The following is a 21,401-nucleotide window of genomic DNA, read 5'->3' on the forward strand; positions in this document are numbered from 1 at the left end:
CATATGCTGTAACGTGAGTTTTATCTCACTTCTTTGTCCCATGACACACATACAGGGTGTGCTCCTTTTGGTTAAGTGTACTGTAGTGTCGGACACACACAAACACACTCATCAGCCCTCTGTTTTATTACCTGCACTCTGGTGTTGGGGTCTCGTTTGATCCACTTGATGACCGTCTCGTAGACCAGCTCCTCAGCTTTGGTGTTCAGGCTGTCGTTGGAGAGGTAGGCCAACAGATCGTCCTTGGACACGCTCAAAATCTCCTCCTTTCCTGCCACCTGAACAGCAAGGAAGAAACTAGTCAAACTCAAAATGGGACCCTTTAATTAGCTCCAAGCCCTTTGACACTCTGTAAAAGGTTCTTGACGAATAGCTGCATCCAGCTCCCTAGTTGAAGGTTAACTAGAATTATTATTTGTGTTTTCTTCTTTGATGGCTAATGAATAAACTTGCAGAGGCATTAGAGATGACGCTGAGGTCAGAAAAGCAACATATTTTCTATCCGTACTGTGCAGCGGAGCAAATCGTTCTGTCCTTAGTGATTCCTTGTGAATGTACTGCTTCCGAAAAGTAATGTATTCATGTATTGATTGCTATAGGCATTATATCTATATAATGAATGATTGTAATTAATTCAAGTTGATTTAATTTCTGTTTGTTCATAATTGTATTTATTTTAGTACATTTATTATTTTGGATCCAGCATGTATCTTCCTCAGGAATCCTTTATTAGACTGACAGGACAGATGCTAAATCTCTACCCACCTCAGGGAAGTTCTGCAGTGCAAAAGCTTTGGCCATGTTATGGAGCTCCGTGCAAGTCATAGCTTCAGCCATGGCCAGCACTCCAAGACAATTAGCTGCAGTCAGCTGTTTTTCTGGAGTCGATAAACAAGGTTGAAAAGAGACAGACAGAGAAACAAAAACAACAAACGAACAAAGACACAGGCAGGTTGATTAGGATGGAGAAAAACATCATTTAGACATCCTTAAAAAGATCAGAGACGTAGAAAGCAAAGACAGAAAAAGCAGGCATCAGGTAGCACAGATCGTGTATATCTTCCTGAGACAGAGGGAGAACAAGTCTAATAACTCAAAACAGCTCGGGGGACAAACAACGAGGGGCATCGATCGCTCACAGCCCAGGCAGGAGGTGGAGAAAAGCAGGAAGTGGGATTTGGGATTAGCTGGACCACTTTAAAGAACTCCTGTCAGATCTCAGGGTCTACTATTACACACACACACAGAGCTGGGGATATATGAAAGTAGCCTTAAAGGAAGGCTAACGGGAGAAGGTTAACACTACCTTCTGCAGTCTCTTGTGAGGGTGCGGGATTGAAGGTGGTGTGTTGGTAATTTGAGTTTTTTTTACACACATCGCCATTTATCACAAGAGAGGGGAATGTGTTGGCCGTGTAGTGCACACACACAGGCAAACATGTGGATGAACTGGGTCAGCGGCCAATGAAAGAGGCCTGATTAAATAATAGCCATCAAAAGGGAAGCCATGCCAGGCCTTATCATTGAAGTCAGACTGAGAGTCTTTCATAAACAAACATCAGCCCATGAAGGTCATCTAACATCTGCTAAATCAAAGCTTAACACCAGCCAAACCAAAGACCAAATAAAAGATGGCTTCACGGTTCATCAACTAGGGGGGTAGGGACTAAACAAAAATAGACTGTTTTTAAATGTCTCTCTGTTATGTCATTTCAGCAAAGACTTATTTCACTGCACACGCTCGCACACTCATGCCAATACATTTGAAAGAGTTGAAATTTAGGGCATGTTTTCTTTAACATTTTCGGATTATAAAACAGGCAGGATTTCTCCAGAGTAGTATAGGCAAACAATAAGTGACTTTGTTTTTATTTTCGGAAGTTCTGTGAATAAAAGTCAAAGTGTTATAAGTAGGTCGAGGAGATGCTATTTCTCCTCGGTGTATTTGTTACAAACTTCAATAATATCTGACACAGTATCAATTTCTCTTCGCTCAAGGACACACGCTCTCGCCTGTATTTGCTCCCCTCGTAACGTGCTGAAATGTCATGAATCTTGTCGAGGAAGAATGAATTGACATCTCACTGGCAATGCAGTGTACAAATGGTTTCCCTGTTTTCACCCCCGACCCCCCTTTTTTCTCGCCCAAATTGAGAGAAACAAATCAATAATGACGGCTGCTGGTTCTCTTTTTCTTTCTTTTCCTGCCGTTGACCTTTTTGCTAACATGCACTTCCCTTGTGTTACCGACATTCAAAACAATTCGTAAAGTGGAAATGCAAAGCCTGACATTTGTAGCCTTTTTTGGTCGCCTCTTTGGTTGGTTACCCTCTAAAATCTGGAACATGCCATTTGTGCTTCATGTGACCCCTTGGGCTCCTGAAAGCCCCTTCTCTGTTTTGCTCCACTTTCCATACCTTGTCTAGGTATCAATCTCTTTTGCTATTTTTCGATTCTCTCGTGGTTCAGGCCAGAGGATTTGACATTTAAGTGACAATTGTTCCCTGACCTTTTTATAAAATCTGCCCCTGTGCTTGGTCTTGCCCACTGGGAGGAGATCAGAGGCACCGTGCTCAACTGAGAGCGTTAGCGGGCTGAATTCTCGCACGACTGCGGCCTTTGGAAACATGACAAACAGGAGCGTGACGTGCCGGAGTCAGGGAGGACATTTAGCTTCTGCATAAGACGGCACTCTGTAAGGTTGTGCATAGTGATGAAGTATGACAACGGATGAAAATACACAAGGCGTTAGTTACTGCATGTACCAGGAAAGGTCGCGTCGGAATATCTGATCATGTTATAAGCTTGCACACTTGATATCAGCATCAAACACACACTGAGCTGTTCCTACCTAGGAAGGAGACACAGACTTTACAGAAGGTGTTGAACTGGAACTTGTTGGCAGCCTCAAGCAGCGTCTTGGCGTTGGCAGAGTCGATGACCAGCGAACCGGTGTACACGAACTCCAGCAGCAGCTCCAGCACGTCGGCGCTGATGTTGCTCATGGTCAGCTCTAGAGTCTCCCCGCTCCTCGTCTCCCCCGATGACCTGATCAAGCAATTATGGTGGAGAGAGCAGAGTTAGGGATATTCTTAGAGAAAAGGCAAAGGGAGATACAACAAAAATGGGGATAGGGACAAAGATATGCTACATACAACAACCAAAACACACCTGGGCCAGTACAAGAGTGGGAAGAAAAAAATAAGAGAATCATTACACGATAAGATAACGTAAATTGAGAAAAGGGACAGAAACAGAACTTTGGATGGTTTCTATGTTTCTATGGGGGCTAGCAGATTTGCAACTATATTGCTGCATCTGAAACAAAATTAACTCTCTGAACAAAGATTAGGCAAACAAAAGTTATTGCTTGGTTTCAACAGGCATGCTTATCACATGTGGGTTTTCATGTATGCATAGTTTTGAAGTGGTGGACATGCATACATGGCAGGGTACATTATGAGCTATTAGACGGGAAACAGAGAGAAAGAAAGTGACGGCACAGTTCGTACAGGGACATAAGACAGGATGTAAGGTATGTTGGTTAAAGCATGTGGCGCTGGGCCCTCTCGCTGTTTGTGAGCTTACACTGCTGCCGTGTGCGTGCTGGGTATCAGGAGCAGAGTATCCACTCCTACTGACGTGGTGTAAGAGGCGCCAGGGAGGGCTTGGATGAGCAAATTAAATAGAATATGATATCCCTGCGTAATGCAGAGCCTGAGATGTGCGAGGAGGATTTCAGCCACGTTGTGACTTCACCGGGATCAAATGGCAGAGATTAGTTCACATGCAGGATCCCCCCAGAGAGGTATGAGAGCGTCGAATAACACCTCACCACCCATGTCTAATGTCCCATGTGAAACAATAATCCACTCAAGGGCAAAATAAATGGAATCAAAGCCCGGCAGAACGAATTCCCCCACTACTACGTCTCTCCTCCTGCGGCTACGGGCATCAACAATATGAAAAGTAGCCTACATTAAGATGGATGGAGGCTGTTTGCTTGTGTCAGTCATGGCCTGTTTCTGTGTGTATGTGTGTGTGTGTGTTTGTCTTTTTTCCTTTTCTGTTGGAGCCAGTTTGTCGGACTAGGAATCATGACAAACAGTCAGCTTTTAGTGGGACACAGACAGCAAAACAAACAAGATGAGACAGGTAGAGGAAATGGTTATAGTGAAGATGAGAGAAGACAGTTTGGGGGTGGGGGGGCGATGAGAAGGAAGTAAAAGGGAGGGAGGCAGGGCGAGACGGTTCTTCCACAGGGAGCCAGCAGCCATCCTTCCGAGGGAGGGTTTGGGTTGTTCCATGACTGTGCCTTGGTCTTTTAAATAAGAGATATCCCTGCCCACCCCCGAAAAAAAATCCACCATCACACCTAAACAAAGCCTTTGTCCCCGCTGCAATAATCATCAGTAGCCTGTAGTGTATGAACTGAGACATTAGTCGTCATTTAAAGCGTACTCAGGAGGTGAGAGGGGAGAAGGACATCCAAAAATAAAATGAAAAAGACAATGGCATTTGTCTCTGGATGGACATTGGCTGGAAAAACCAAAGTAGTTACTCATTTTCCTCCTGCAAAGCAAAAAGCCACATAGTGTTATTGCCCTTTTTCCGCTCAAAGCCCTGCAGTGGGGGCAGGTGGTAAGACAGAAAGAAGGGAAGGGGTCGTTCAGGGTTAAAGTGATGGAGGGAGGTGGGGAAGAAAAGAGGGGGGGGGCAGAGCTAAAAATAAAAGAAGAGCATGCTCATCAACCTGCTCAATTAGTGCAATAGGAACCAGCTCGAGTGGCAGTTTGTTTTGTCTGAGCACTTATGTTATGGAAATGACTTTCCCAGAGCTTCTTAAAAGAGGTGGATATTTATGCTGCGTCTGATTGCAGACTTGAATTTAAATCGTGAAAGCGGGCGGCAGGGAGGACAGGAGAGACAGAGGCGGAGAGATAGGGCGAGGAGGGGGGAAAAAGATGGGCACACTCAGGCAAAGACATTTGTTTGTGAAAAATGCACCACTTATTCAAGAGGAAGTCTTAAGCCCAGCAGAGACTGTCAAAACGGTGGTGAGCAAAGGCGGAGAGGGAGGAGGGGGACACACACACACACACACACACACACACACACACACACACACACACACACACACACACACACACACACACACACACACACACACACACACACACACACACACACACACACACACACACACACACACACACACACACACACACACACACACACACACACACACACACACACACACACACACACACACTCCCAAAAAAATACACTTTACAGGGAATACATTTAGCTTTTCCCTACAAGACCATCTATTCTGTGGAAGTACATACGCTGCCAAGATACGTTTCAGATAGGAGCTTATTCAAATGCAAAGCCTACACCGTCTGAGCTAAAAATGGCTTGTATTTACATGCTCTGTCACAACATAAATCAGGAATAAATTATAAAAATAAACAATAATGCTGTAGCTTTATCAGTGTTGGGATTTATGGTTTGCTTTGTGGTATTGAGGACACGGTGTTTATATTTGGAACGAGCTGTTTGTGCTCTGAAGGACAAAAAGGACAGGTGGGGAGTTTGAAAGCCTAAACCTCTGTCCGTGTGGGAAATGGATAAGGTATTCTTTGAATTATCCAGACATTGATCCTCTCGCAAAACAAGTATACGAACATACAAACAACTAAGAGCACTTGTCAAATTCACAACTGCTCTCCTAATTTGAATTTTTTTTTTTCAAATGAAATCCTAAAGTAATCCGTTCTTTCAAAAGAGTCAGCGAAAGACGATGTCTTTCTTCCTTAGAGTATAATTTACAATGATTTATGATGCTTTGATGATTGGAATATGTATTTTTGAAGTCACCAAAATCCAAAAAGTTAAAAAGTGCAAAATTATTATTCAGTTCAGCAAATCGGGGCCTGACAATTATTTCTGATGATACGCTGTTGAAATCTGTCTCGATGTTTTTTAATCTGACAGTGCCTAATTTGTTATCTGCTGATTTCTGACAGCAGGATGTGAAATTCTTATTGTTACTCTTGGGTAACATCTTTGTGAATGAAAGTCGGAACATGCTAATGATCAAATCTCAAAGAAGCGCACCTACGAACGAGCAAAACAGCAATTTACAGTTTAGAGTTTTGTGAGTCAGACTTCTGATCACAAAAGGTACGAGATATATGAAAACGCCAACATGTTCTTGCATGAGGCTCATTGTTACTGGTTAGATAACACTGCCATTGTCATTGTTCAATGCAGTGAACATTATTGCACTAATGAGTGGATTCACCTCTGTTGTACAGAATGATGTAACAGCATTTTGGTTTATTTATCTCCTCACTTGGACAAAGAATCGCCCGGTCTGTCTATATGGCTTGAAATGAGTGGGCTATCTCTTTAAATACATTGTTGCTAATTGAAATTTAAGGGGAATATTCCAGTGTCCTGGCTCCCCCTCAGGCTGAATGGAGCAGCAGAGGGCTGAACAGTGCACTCAGGGCTCAGCTGCAATGTTCAAACAGGGCCGACACTCTAATGGGCTTTAACACAGCTCTCTACCCATCTCATGGTCATAACACTCTCTGACTCGCAAGCATAGAGCCCTCATGGGTCGACAGACGGGGGAGAGAAACAAATGGCACGGTTCCATGTGTCAGGGCTGCTCAAAGACTCTGGAGCTTTTTACATTACAGTGGTGCAGGAGATGCAGTGGCCATAAATTAAATGCCTGCAGAGCACACTCATTGGAAAATCCTGAGGGGTATAAAATGGAATTACCGGAGATGATCTGTCTCCCTGCACCGTGCATCGGCCCTTAAAAGTGTAGGGTAATAGGTTTTTGGTTGGGGGGCGAGGGCAGACGTGCGCGCACATTCTGAAGCAGCATTACATCCTTCAACTATCGTGGGGTAAGATGGCATGTTGAATGAACACCTACTGTAAGGTGGGCCTTAACTCTTTATGCAGATGAGTAGAGCAAAATGGAAAAATCTCATTTTGTTGAGAATTTGGAGTCAAAGGAATATCACCCTAAAAGAATACTCAACATTTCTCAAGCAATATTTTCGCAATTACTTTGCATCGCAACATTCTAGGTCTTTGCTTATCAAGCCTTTAATTTCCTAAACGAGCCATTGGCTTGGTTTGTGGGTGTGTGTGTACGCCAAGAAATATAAGTGTGATGTGAACTCCCTCACCCTCCAGTATCTTCTTTCTCTCCAAGTAATGGCAGCCTGCCTGGATAACACAAGAATTACGTCCTTGAATGCCACACACACACACACACACACACACACACACACACACACACACACACACACACACACACACACACACACACACACACACACACACACACACACACACACACACACACACACACACACACACACACACACACACACACACACACACACACACACACACACACACACACACACACACACACACACACACACACACACACACACACACACACACACACACACATTTTCCTAAATTTCAAGCACATACTGCACACACACACACACACACAGCGAGGTGGTTTATAGTGAGCTGACAGGGGTCTGAAAGGCAGTGAATGCCTCCTGAATGAGATGGGTGGGGAGCAGGGCATCTAGGGAGATTAAGTACCTCGCTCTCTCTTATTTGACCTCATAAAGATGTGGACAGTAGCGAGCAGGCCACGTGTTGCCTCAGCATAATTGCAGTTGCACTGAGACAGTGACCCGAGCTGCACATGGGAGGCTGTAACTCAATGACGGACAGGCCTTGGGCTCTCTGTGCTCCTCTCTGACCGAGCCTGCTACATTCTGACTGGCTGCAAACGCAAATGCCCCTTCTCTCCATCTCTATAATCTGTGCCTGCTCTACCCTTTTATTCATTTGTTTTTGCTCCCTGGATACCCTTCCCTTGTCAACTTTTCACCGTCCTCTTCTGACACAGCTCTAATTTCCATAAAGTCAAGGTGCCACATGCCTTGAGGAATCAACGGCAGCCACAGTTGACGGTGTCGTGTTAGCATAATGCTAATGATCCGGACTTCACTACATCAAACCAAAGACGTCTTACAAAATAAACAATTAGCGGGACAAGTTCATTAGATATTCTCCAGTCAAATGAGAAGATCTCTATTTTAGACATTATCTGGTAAAAAATGACAGTGTAATGACAATATATCAGAGTAGTTTTTACTATTAATTAGCCAATTAATGGGAATTTGCGGCATTAAACTGTCAAATTAAACAAGAGAAATCTGTTAATTTAGGCAGCAGCAGCAGGCATAAGGACGAGCTTGATGTAAATTCAGTCGCTCCTTTGGGAGCCCCGGTGTCTTCCAGGAGCCACCGTCTTATGCATAAATGATTTGGCTTCGTCATGGATAAGAGGAGCAGAGGAGACAATCTGATAGACAGGCTGACCAGCATGGGGGCTTCAGTTCTCTCCAAAGTCACTTCAGTCCCTCAGGAAGCTTCTATGCTATTGTCAAGGTTAAAATAAGATTGTCTCTTTTTTATTCATGGTGTGTGAACGAGTGTAGCTATCATGGAGATGAGTGGCCCTAGTACAGACGTGGCTTTTCTACCTCTGTTCTCTCTCTGGTCTACCTCACTCCATTCCCATTCAGGGGGAAACAAGTGTATCGCTGGTGAGTGAGGAGGCCGCGCCGGCTGATAAGCAGCTCTCAGCTCTATGATGAGCTCGCAGTGGAGGCAAAGAGGCTGCGGGGCAAACTCCCCTAAGGCATTCCGGCTTCCCTCTAGCGACTGTGTGTGTCTTTTCTGTTTGTCTTTGTCTTCGCTCGATGCTTCATCCCTAGTCATGCAAGCAAGAACAAACAAACTACACCAAGGCGGCAAAACAACTTTCAATCAAGCCGAAAACACCTGCAAGGATTTGAAGTAAGGATGAGGACATCAGGGAATTACGGTATTCCCAACCAGGAAAACAAGGCAAATGAAAAAAGACATAGTTGCGCTCTCAGACTTCACACACATCTGGGGACACTAACAAGGTCGGACACACACACACACACACACACACACACACACACACACACACACACACACACACACACACACACACACACACACACACACACACACACACACACCACACACACACACACACACACACACAACACACACACACACACACACACACACACACACACACACACACTCACACACTACACACACACACACACACACACACACACACCACACACACACACACACACACACACACACACACACACACACACACACACACACACACACACACACACACACACACACACACACACACACACACACACACACACACACACACACACACACACACCACACACACACACACACACACACACACCAGCGGAAACAAAAACAACCCATAAAGACAACACATATGGAGTCTGAAGGGCAGAATACTAGGGGAATACTTAGATCCACTTCAAATGAATACATTAGTGAAGGATGGTGTTAACCTGTGAAAGTGGTGGTTCAGTAAGCTGTCTCAGATGTGCTTATGTTTTGTCCTTTGTTGTTAACTTTGAAACGTCTATTTTTTATTAGACTTACGAATATGAAAAGGCTTTTTTTGCAGCAAAAACTCAAGAATTAACGACAGAAAAATAAAGGTAGCTGTGTGGTAGCTAGGGAGACAAAAATCCCTCTGCCCACAAAAGACAGTGTGGCTTTGGAAAATTACCACCCAAAGTGTAAAATGCATGATTCTTTTGTTTTGGCCCTTTGGTGAGTTTCAAAACATCCCCAGTCATGGAACATTTTCACTGCTCATTAAAATGGAAATGTGGTTAAATTGCCCTACATGGGGAGGAAAGGTAATGACGAGGGTTGACCTTTTTCTCAATTTTCAGATACATTCATTTGAGCGGGAAGAGGAAGGAATGGCTGCTGGCCCTGTGTTAGGAACCAAAGTCTTCACACACCTGCAAGAGAGAGAGGGGAAGGGGAAAAAAAGAAAAAGCGACACAAATGCGCCCTATGAAAAGAACAGATTGGATCAACAGCTGGTGGGAGGGAAAGCGAAGGCAAACCTTTTCACCAGGTCCTTGAAATACAAGCTGCAGGAAGCTAGAACATTTTGGTGGACTTCAAACTCTTTGCCTTCAACAATAATTTTCAGGTCTGTAAACTCTTTCGCTCTGCGCTGTTGGTTCAACTCCTTCAACATCTCTGTAGAACAAGAAAAAGAAACAGACAACGCCACATTTGGGTTTAGAAATTGTATCGGTTCCATACAAACATGAGCAAATAGCATGACAACGGAGAAACAGAACAAAATGTGGAAAAGTGCAGATTGTAGAACACAATATTGCTGGCCACTCTTAAGAAACAATGTATTCACATGATAGAGAAGAAGTTACATGAACAGATTAAATTGAACACTTGAGAAAAGGCATAATGAGATGTAAAAATGTAGCAGAAAAGGGCGCATGCAAAAAAAGGAAATAGTTAGCTCTCATATTCTATACTCTTTAGAGGAATTTGCAATACCCAGTGGATAACATTGAACTTGGAATGAGATAAATACTAGGATTATTGTGAGAAAAGACACTTGTTTAGCTGTATTTGACTTTACACTGCAGCACTAGAACTTCAATGAAGGGAAGCTGAATGAGATTAAAAAGCGCCTAAAGGAAATGTGGGCTGAAAACAGAGACACTGTCAATGCATTATTCATACCGAAATAAAATTATTTGGCTTCTCACAAGTGCCCTACTCGGCGAAAAGTTGACCTTCAAATGTCGCTCAATGAGAAAACAACTGCTTATCCCCAAATCCCAACACCCGCCTCTCGCTCTCTTAGAAAAATACCCAGCACCCGCCCTCGCGTTACTCTCTGAAAAGAAAAGGGAAAAAAAACAGGGACGGAGCGCAATCAGAGAAAACATGCTCGGAGCAAACCGATGTGCTGTCGAAGGCCAACGAACACGCAGAGTCTTTTTTATGTGGTGTAGTCGCATCATGTTAGGCCTGGCCTTACTGTAGCGTTGGGTCGGGGGGAGGGGGCGCTTGTTTCTCAGAGTCTTAATGAGGAACCATGAGGGGATGCTGAGAGTGAAAATCAGCGGGAGACTAGCAACTTATTCCATGGCCTTAGAAAGGGATAACCAACAGTGCAGCTTTGTTAATCTGATATAGAGAATTCCACTAAAAGAAAGCACTAGAGATTCAACTAATAAGCGACAGACTTGATGGTGCGGAACACAGCGAGTGAGCCAGCCTCCATACGCTCCTAGGGTTAACAGAGACTGCAGGCTGGGAGGTATAGTAAACATTCATTTGGCACAAAGCGTAGTCTGCGTTGAATAAAAGGCACATATTTCATGCTGGGGAGAGAGAAACACCCGCCGCGGTATGAGAGGCATAATGACTAAGGTACTGTAAGAAAGGTGGCAAATCCTTTTTTCATCAGCAGATTTATTTTTCTCAAAACTTGACACTACCTTCACAGTTCTTGCTTTAGCATAGCAAAGCAGACTCATTTGTTGTCAGTTACGTGTAACAAGTAAGATGTGCATGTGTGGGCAGCGATATGTGATTTACACAGCGGTATAGTCATTAAATGTAGAAAACTGATCGGACTTGTGATGATATCGGCAACACCCGAGCTGAAAGAAAGAACCTTGTCTTTATCATCCTGAAAGAGGTCTGTGTTCATGCCAGACTCAAAGCAGCGATTTAATTAACCTGGAATGACACTTGCCCCTCTATTTTTCTGGAATATGCACTCATTTAGCTCCTTCCATTCACCCGACACTGGAGGCTCAGCTCTGAATTAATTCGGTAGCTAAAATTATACAGTATAAAGACACACGACAAATAAGGTGCAATTCAGAAGCGCGCTTTGGTAAAAGCCTTTTCTCTGAGTGGTGCATCCTTCAGAGTTATCGCACGGAGGAATTAATGGCCAGAAAGCAATGACCTGGTTATTAAACATGCTGAATACCAAATGGGGAGAAAAATAATAGAGGCAATTTTGGGCAATATGTACTGCTATAGTTTGGCTGGATGCATGGCTGCAATGTGAGAGTGAGACACACACAGGCAAACAGAGCTGGGCATTTGGCTTGTCTTTCATCCATCTCTCTCCGCTCTCCACATTCCACTCCACTGCTGCTTGTCAGTTGGCCAGTTATCTGATTACTATGTGGCCATGGACTGTGAATAGTGAATACACAGTAGTTTTGAGTTTGCATTAGTGAATCTCCAGCGACCGATATGGCTCTCACCTCCAATCAGCCACACCGCATACCATCCATTTGCCCCGAGAATAGAAAAAGTGAGAGGGGGAGACAAGGGACCTCCACTTGTCAGCAAACAATGGCCGCCTCCCTCGGAGCCGTGAAGGCCGACCTGAATGCCTGATGGAAAAGCTAATTATGGCTTCTTAGGGGGTGTGTCGGTGAGCGCCCTAGAACAACTCATCAACCCCGGGGACCATGAAACTGCACATGACGTCCCCATTTTCGGGTTCGGCACGGAGTGTGGGGAGGCACAGCCATGTTCAATGGGACCCCAGCGACTTTGAAACACCAAACGTCTCAATACTAGTGAAGAAAAAATCTCTTGAGGACCGCCAAGTTCTGCAACAGACCGATAAAATACTGGTAAGGTCTGTTTCATGGGATTTAGACAGGAATTTGGGAGTATTGTTGTGGACTGAAAACAGTGATGAAATGTGCAATGGTAGTTTCCTGCCCCTAAGCCGTTCACTATTATTATAATGCCCCACTGTGGCCCTTTATGATTGGTTGACACACTGCATAGGGGGTTTGAAACCAGTGCCAACTCTGCTGCTCAGCCTAGTAACTCTACTGTCAAACATCTGAGCACCGTGGCCAATGGGGTCCCAGGGCGCTATTTCCAGTTACCAATCAGCACACACCATGCTTCTCCTACTGTTAGGTGTGGCAAGTAGCCCGCTGAGCTTTGATAGGCTGCTGGAAAAGGGAGATGCGGCAAACCATTGGTTGCTGAACGGATAAAAGCCATTTTAGGGTTTTACATGTGTGTTACTGTTAACCACCATTTTGTGTTGATATAAAATATTACCTTTGAGATACAATCTTTATAATCTTCTATTATTTTACGTATTTTTTTACTTGCAAACTTGCCAGAGCTGCTGTGTCTATATGTGAACAAGTCAAGGGCAAAATGTATAGACATATCTATTTTAAAGCTAAACACAGTGAACTGTTCCGTGCCTTTGTTACAATGGACCCGCTTTGAATTTCATTTTTCCTTTGCTGAGAATATCTCTTCAATGGTTTCTAAAATATAAAACTATAGTCAAAACTGTTATTATTGTTATGATATAAAAAAAAAAAAAAAATTAGGAAAAGGTTCAACAATATTTGTTTAATTGCATCAGAGCAAGTACAAGGAGGATTTAAAGGCAAAGGTTGTAACTCAAAAGACGATATGCCACCCTGTGAAGTACCGTGTATAGTGAATTAAGCTAAAAACCTCAATTTTGCAATCCAGATAATAATTTCTCTTCTAATTCTTGTTTTCTGATCAATCTTCTCTACAGCACAAGTAAACGGAGTCTACATATTTATCCGACTGGATGCTATTCTATGTTGCGCAGCAGAAAGGGTGCTGATGTGTTCATCCTGACCTTCTTGTTCTCTTTTAAACTTTCAACAATCAATTCCCACCAACACTCACAGCTTAATTACCCAGAAAAAACTATGCTAGCTGATCAATAATTCAATATACAACTCTGCCATAATGCTTTTTTGTAGCTTGGAGGAGACCATTTTTAACTGATATAAAGCAGGATCTTCTTCCACAACGCATATGATAATGAAAATAAATGACTTGTTATCTGCATAGCAAAAATACACGAAAAAGCCATAAAGCGTTTTCTATTATTCATATTTTCAAGAAATGTGTTACATTCTATGAAAAATAAAAATCAACTTCAAATGATGTCAATGAATTCAAATAATCAAACTATCACCATTTTTAATTTATTTTAATTTAAGTGTCTTTAATTATCATGTTTTAGCATTAGATGCTTTTAAAAAAAAGCATTACAACTTAAATATAAATATGAATTAGATATACTTTATATTATTCTAAGTGTGTTTATCTCATGATATTTATTTACAACATGATTAAAATGACAAAAATGAATGATTGACAATGCCAATAAAAAAATCACAGCAGGACACAAATAAATAAACCGTTGAAAACATATGTAACATTTAACTCAAACTGTTTGTTAAACTGACATTTGTTAGCTAAAGAAAAGCAAATTTCACTTTTACGAAAAGTTACTTCCAATTACTCGTTATTAATTTGGGTTGCATTTTGCAAAATAGGCCTACTTTAACTTAGAAATCAGCAGAAGCAGCACTGTTGCAGGACTGACACAGATTGACCTGAGGGAGTCTGATCAAATGAGGCTTCCCTGCACATCAGTATTTAGATACACAGGGACACAGAGAAATTCTATGTCCCTGCACATCAGTATTTAGATACACAGGGACACAGAGAAATTCTATGTCAGGGAGGAACTTGCAACAGAATAAGTAGAGCAGGCCAAGAGCATTATTCATAGTGAATGCGAACAAAAGAAATCTTTCCAAGCAAAACATTTTCACAGAAAAAACGAAACCCCATAATAAAGAATATACAATGTCTTTCAGGAGGGATATTCCCCATAGGAAGTGGTGCATACAGAATTAGATTGAATTAATGATCTGATATTATTATGGCTTCACTGTTCAGTGTTTATCTCAGAATCCAAAAAGATGTAGAGATGATCCGAGTAGCAGACGGATGGATATGTGGAAAAAGCTGCTCTCCCCTGCTGACTTTGATAAGACAAACACTTTAAATGGTTTCTCAGTTTCTGACTGCAGCCATTAAATACACCCACACGAAGCATTCTGCAGGCGGAGAGATGGTCAGAAGTTCACTATCAGCACAAGTTGTTGGATAACTAAATCTCTCTATTCTGCAACCTCAGGTCCAAAGTATAACAAGCCCAAAAGGCTCAATTTCAGCTCTGATGCCAAGAATTCTTAAGAATGCCTTGACTGACTCCTGACTGATATTTTTGATTTCTCTTTCCCTGTGCAGCTAGGGCATTTTTTAAATCAGGTCATAAGATCCCTTCACCACAGTTTAAAACAACTTAAAGGAGTGAAAACAATTCCTGAAGGATTTTGTGAGGTACAGTAGCTTGCTAATAGCGCAAAATTGCAATAAAACAGATATAAATGATATATATATATATGAATAAAATGGGCTCCTTGTGGCTTTTATGTAATGCCAAACTTAATATAAAACTAGTATTTATTTAGTCAGTATAAAAAGGCCACTTATGCAATCCTGTTTTCATAATTACATAGGAGCAGGTATTATGGAAAATGTTAAATATTGTGAATTGATATTTTTTTATTATTTTAATTACATTATTTAAAAATTATAATAACAATAACAAACGCAAAGTTATGGAAAATACTAAGAAATTGGATTTCTATTTAATAAAATGTTCATGTCCGAGTGTCCATATTTCGCTACATTTCTTCGAAAAATAATTACACCTTAATACCACACGTATACCTTAGTGTTTGTATATTTTTTTGTACTACTCTATATAAGTGGTTGAATATTTTTTCATCAAACAATTCCTTGCTAACAAAGATTTAAAAACAAATAATTAATGTCCGCTCTCTTGATGTGCTCATTAGGCCTGCTTAAAGATAAACAATAAAATAGCTTGAAATAAACAAAATCAATCAAAATGTCCACATTGTTAATACCATTTTGTTTTACATAAGGAAAGGTTTGGACATTTAATTTCTTTCAGGAAATATAAACATTAAATGGATGTAAAATTCTAAAGATCTTTGGAAAATCATTGACAAGTTCTCTGCTGCCTGCATAACAACCCTTTGTGTAAATGTATTCAATATTTAAATCAAAATAATTAATTTAATATTTGTAATTACCTGTAATGCTCGGGTGATGGTTAATGCCTTTTTCATCACCATACTATTACTTTTACTTGTATTTGAACGTTCACATTTTTTGTATTCATCTTAAAATGTATTTCTATTTGAAATATTTGTTTTGTGTTCACACAATAATCTAGCAAGGGACGCAGCACACGTCCTATTTGTTAGACAAAACAAAGCGAGAAGGTAACCACTTTCCCAAAGCCATTCGTTTAAACACCATCATCTTAAACACTGGTCAGATCATTTCAAAAAGCCATGGTGGCTAAATGTCGAACTTTAAGGTACAAAATGTCATGAACATTATCAGGCCACCCATCTAGATGCACACTTCTGAAAAAAGGATTCTTTACGCAGATAAAAGACAACAGATCTCATGTGCTACCTAATTTAGCTCAGGTCTAGGCGTACAGTAATTCTAAACAGTCTCTAAAACATACCTTTCCCAATATCCACCATATTCGGTCATGGAGACGTTTCTGTGCCTACTCCCAGAAATCAGCTCATGCAAGGCATCAGAAATCCTCGAGACCCTTTAAATGTGTATCTGTCCTGATTTGAGTCTGTAAGTGAGCTCTGGCACTATGCAGCTCAAGAGAATAGTCAATGATGAGGACGCTTTATTTCTCCAATCTGCTGAGCTGAGCTACTTGAGCCTCAGCACTGCTGTCAACCTGGGCTGAGCTGGGGGATGACATAAAAGACAAAGGAGAAAGGGAGAGTCAGGGACTCGTGCCCCTCAAGGACGCCGTGTGGGCCTTTGTTGCCTCCTCCAATAGACATGCAAGAAAAGACCTGGAGTGGTAGAAAGCACAGTTGTTTACCGCACACTCCAAACTCTAAATACACCCTCTGGTCCACGGGTCAGACGTGTATGCACACACACGCTCGAGAGGAAACTATTGGCACAAGTAGAACAAAGTGGAGGCAAATGCAAGTACAGGCTCAGAGGAGAGCCATGGGAGCATCCTTTGGCCGCTGGAACAGTGCGACAGGATGTCATGCGGTTCTCTCTTGTTCTTTGTGTTTGTGTGTAGAGAGGAGAGGAGAAAGTCTGCGGTGACTTCCTCATTAAAACAGGCAGAAGGGACAGGGGGTGACAAGCGGTCATCCTCTCTCAGGTTTTAATCAAGTCTGGACAAATCAAATGCTGCAGACTTTAAATGTGTCGAGAAATGGAAAGACTTTCCTATGACTGTCTTCTGGATACACGAAATAGAAATATGTACTGTAAGCACACGGTGGGTTACACCTCTGGCTGGTTACAGTTCACAGGAGGTTGAAATGTACATGCAGTGCTGCAGTTATGACATTACAGTTCACAGAATCCCCTCTGAGCTATTTTAAGACACTTCTCATAGGAAGTACAAAAAGATTGACTGCACCGTTATTTCAGTGTACAGTGTGTTTTTACTGCTGTGGTCTGTTCACATTTTAAATCTTCTGATACCACTTACAATTGATCAGTAAACATTCATTTCTAAAAAAGCATTATTATTACAGGGATTAACTGTCAGAATAATATGTTCTATATAATATGATATTAATATAATCATGCCTTTCTGTCCTTAAGATTTAGCTCATTGTGCCTTTGTTACAATTAAAGTAATACTCCTATATCGCCTGGAAAAAGGCCATAATAAAAGAAAAAGAATAAAGCCTATCTATGTCTTCTGTTTGCCTAATGTATAGCAAGTCTATACCACAGGAATATCTGTACCACAGGAATAACTGGGACATGCTGTTTAATACAAATAATTCCAAGGAGAAGCGTGGCGTTTATTCCAGGTGAAATATTTGAAACTATAATATAATAACCAACATTAAGTCATTATGCTTTTTCTCCCCTCATGTTCCAAGAGAATCAGAGGCACTCCAAAGTCTGTATTATTACACGGCTAGAAACCATGTTTTTGTTGAAAGCAAGTATTAAATAGACGGCTCCGAGGTAATAATGGTTATGTCGATGCCTGTCACCCAGTCAGGTCAGATGAAGACTTAAAAAGGGAATACAAAAGTACAATAGGTTTAATGACTTGGACTTCAATGCTATGAATGTCACATGATTGAGATGTGTATAGATTTATATTTCTAGAAACCCATTTTCTTTTTGTGTGCGTGTGTGTGGTCCATTTATAGACTTCTGACACGTCATTACTGGTGCAGCACGCCTCCCTGGCTGTTTTTAAACCTGCTCGAAATGTGAAAATCAATATGGTACCAATGTACTAATGTGAAAATCCTGACCCATTACATTAACATACATATATATTTTCCATCATACGTCGCTGAAATGAAACACCCGTTCAAGCATTCAGAGACGCCAGACTGGAAACGCTATTTAACTCTTTTTACAAGTGGAAAGCGGCTAAGTGCCCGCCACCTGTTTTGTCTAAGAAGCTGACATCTTAACCCAAGTCTGTCGTGAGACATCCAATATTTTCCACTTTTCTCTACAGATGATGACAGCTTCACAAAGAAGGAGGTCCACGGCCACAAGCTTAGACTTTTATTTTAGAGTGGATGAAGCTTGATGTACTTGAAATTATGTTAATTTCACCTTGAATTGTAAGAGAAAGTCCTTATTGACAGGAGCACTAAATGAGCTGATGAATTCAGCTTATTTAGTGCTCCTGTCAGAAACAGAGAATTTCAACAGCTCAAAAATGACCAATAGATGCTTCAAATGTTCCTGCTCTGCGTCACATAAATGTCACATTAGTAACCTGGCCATCACCAAGAATCTAAAAATGTTCTGACATATTTACCCGTTCGCTCATCTGATTCATGCAACCTGAACTCAACATAGTAATGTTTGGGACATCATCCTGAAGGCAGCTTCATGTTAGTTTGCTAGGTTGATGTTGTCACAAATGTATCCACATTTCAGTCTGTCAGTGTTAGCTCAGCATTACAACACAGTTCACAAAGTAAAGGGCAGCGGGGCAGAAAGAAATACTAATGAGATGTGTAGAACACTGAATTAAGTAATAATTAAAAATGTATTAGTTCAATTAACTGCTCGACCATAACGGCCCGTCCACATGGCGGCGTGCGTTGAAGCTTCAACGCTTCTGCCCATTCAATTTGAATGGGGTGACGTCACGCTTTGCCGAACTGCATTGTGGTTCCGTCGCTTCGCTTTGCTCGCTTCAAAAGTTGAGCAATGTTCAACTTTTTAAGCTTCGACGGAAGCGTCAGCCAATCAAATAATATGCCAGTACAAGCTCTAGCCAATCAAACCACGTGCTTGTGTGTCCGGGGCGGGAGATTCATGTGATTTGGTCGAGTTTCAGACACGCCCACCGGCAAGCTTCAACGCACGCTGCCGTGTGGACGCTGCGTACGTGGCAGTTGCTGTCTGCCACTGAGACGGTAGCTCCGATTGGTTGACTGAAAGCAATGCTAGTTGATTACAGCCAATCGCAAAATTACAGTCTATTCCACACAAAACCCAAAGGAGTATGTGCAGGCATATCATTTAATTAATTTAATTAAGATGTCTTACAATGTATAGCAACTGAACATCCCGTCTGAATGGTGTGAGGCAAACAGACAATTATTCAGATTTATGAGAGGGGCTGGCCTCATTTTTGCATAGCAACTGTCTCTCATTCAATCATTTATGTTTCCTTTATAACTTGTGTTTTTGTAGTTGTGCAAATTGCTTGGTGGGTACTAATAATAGTTCCAAATAAAACAATGGACCTAACCTAAATTAGTTGATAACCTCAGTGATCAACAAATAAATAACAATTTCTGTCCATACTGTCTTTGGGTCTTAGAAAAGCGCTATATAAATAGAATTTATTATTATTATTATTATACTGTGGTATTTATTATTTAGCCAATACATTTTTGTCTATTGAAAGAAAATACAATTAATGTGCATTTATAATAAGAACTGCTTTTGGGAACAGAGATAAAATGCTTAAGGGAATATACAGTAGGCCTGAATGCTTAAAAAAATCCACTTTTTTAATACGCAGGCTCAGCTTAAGCATTGAGTTTTTGGATTGACTTCACAGTCACAATGCTCCTGTCTGACTACTGTCAAGTGGCAACATGCCAGTACAGCTTTTAGTGTTTTTTAACAATATGCCACAGGAAAATATGGGAAAGCGGACCGGGCTGCGTCACAGATTAGCAAACATTGTGCTGGAGCATTATGGAGGACAGCATTGTCAAACTCAGCTCGGGGTTGAGTTATTCTTTCACCCAACAACAGAGGACATTGTCATTGTGCAAAAACCCACTGATGCAGAGACGCACATACAGCCATGCATATGCAGAACTGAAACACACATGCAAATGTAACTACACACAATTAAGCACGTTGCACAAACATGCACTCGCAGAACTTTAGGCAAGACAATGTCATGAGAGAATAATCCTAATAATGTTGCTGGCTGGTGTAGATAACATACTGTATGCTTGGAGGGGGATTTGATTAGAAATGAGTGGGTGTACAACGCTTCTCAATCTTCGCTTTTAATTAAATTGCTAAGTTACTATTTCTTATAAATGACTGCAAGGGCCAGTGTTCTGCCCAGCACACATTATAAAGCACGGAGGAAAAACAAGGTTGATTGAGTGAAATTAATCATCTGGACGCAGGTCTTGTGAATGCAACCTTTTAGAGAACATCTGTGCCAACTCTGTTTCATTTGTATTCACCTTGAGAGGGTGGAATGAGCATTCAAGTGTTTTCAGAGCATTCAAGTGTTTTCAGAGCGCCCAGCTGTGTCCAAAACTAAGACTGCGTCACACGTGCAGAACCGAGAGCTGCTCAGTACAAGCAAATGGTTGATACTCTGTTGTACTGGATTGCTACTGTTCCGAGCACACAATAAAAATAAGATCAGACCTTAAACCATCTCGACTGCAACAAATATCAAACTTGTCTCCGGGCCCTCGGTCAGGTAGCCTGTCCATTCTGGCATTTCATCACCAGAAGTCTGAGTTTTCACTTGACTGGAACTTTCTTAACCCCAGGCAGCAGGAGAATAAACTCACAACAGTCTAGTTGTCTTTTAAAAACTCTCCTGCAAAACCAAACTCAAGTTCATATTTATGCAGTCAGTTGGCATTCTTTTCCAACATAGTTTACATTTACTCAGTTGATGTTGTAAAGAGCTGAGACAGTGATAAAAGAGGTATTACAAATATTATAATTTCTCGGTAATGCACGTTGGTTGAGAAGTTTGAAATGTAGTAATTAAATATTTCAATATAACCCTAATCTGACCTTTGAAATTCCAATTCAAAATGTGAATATTTCCCTCTATCAACACGTTACAAAAAAGCTCAGTACCTCAAGGCCTCAACATAGTCGTTAAAAAAAAAGTACTGTACGTGAATAATCATTCCAGTAAGGTGACC

The 21,401-nt window shown here is 41.5% G+C and overlaps 1 protein-coding gene across 1 annotated transcript in view; it reads right to left on the bottom strand.

The window, feature by feature from the left end:
• The window catches only part of LOC117498323 (kelch-like protein 29), a 205,540-nt gene that overhangs the window by 62,665 nt on the left and 121,474 nt on the right, over nucleotides 1–21,401 (bottom strand). Inside the window, 4 exon segments of the mRNA XM_034150343.1 lie at nucleotides 132–278; nucleotides 766–878; nucleotides 2,852–3,048; nucleotides 10,077–10,215. Coding sequence (XP_034006234.1) covers nucleotides 132–278; nucleotides 766–878; nucleotides 2,852–3,048; nucleotides 10,077–10,215 — 596 coding nt within the window.

The sequence above is a fragment of the Trematomus bernacchii genome, unplaced genomic scaffold, assembly GCF_902827165.1.
Source record: "Trematomus bernacchii unplaced genomic scaffold, fTreBer1.1, whole genome shotgun sequence".
Classification (NCBI taxonomy): domain Eukaryota; kingdom Metazoa; phylum Chordata; class Actinopteri; order Perciformes; family Nototheniidae; genus Trematomus; species Trematomus bernacchii.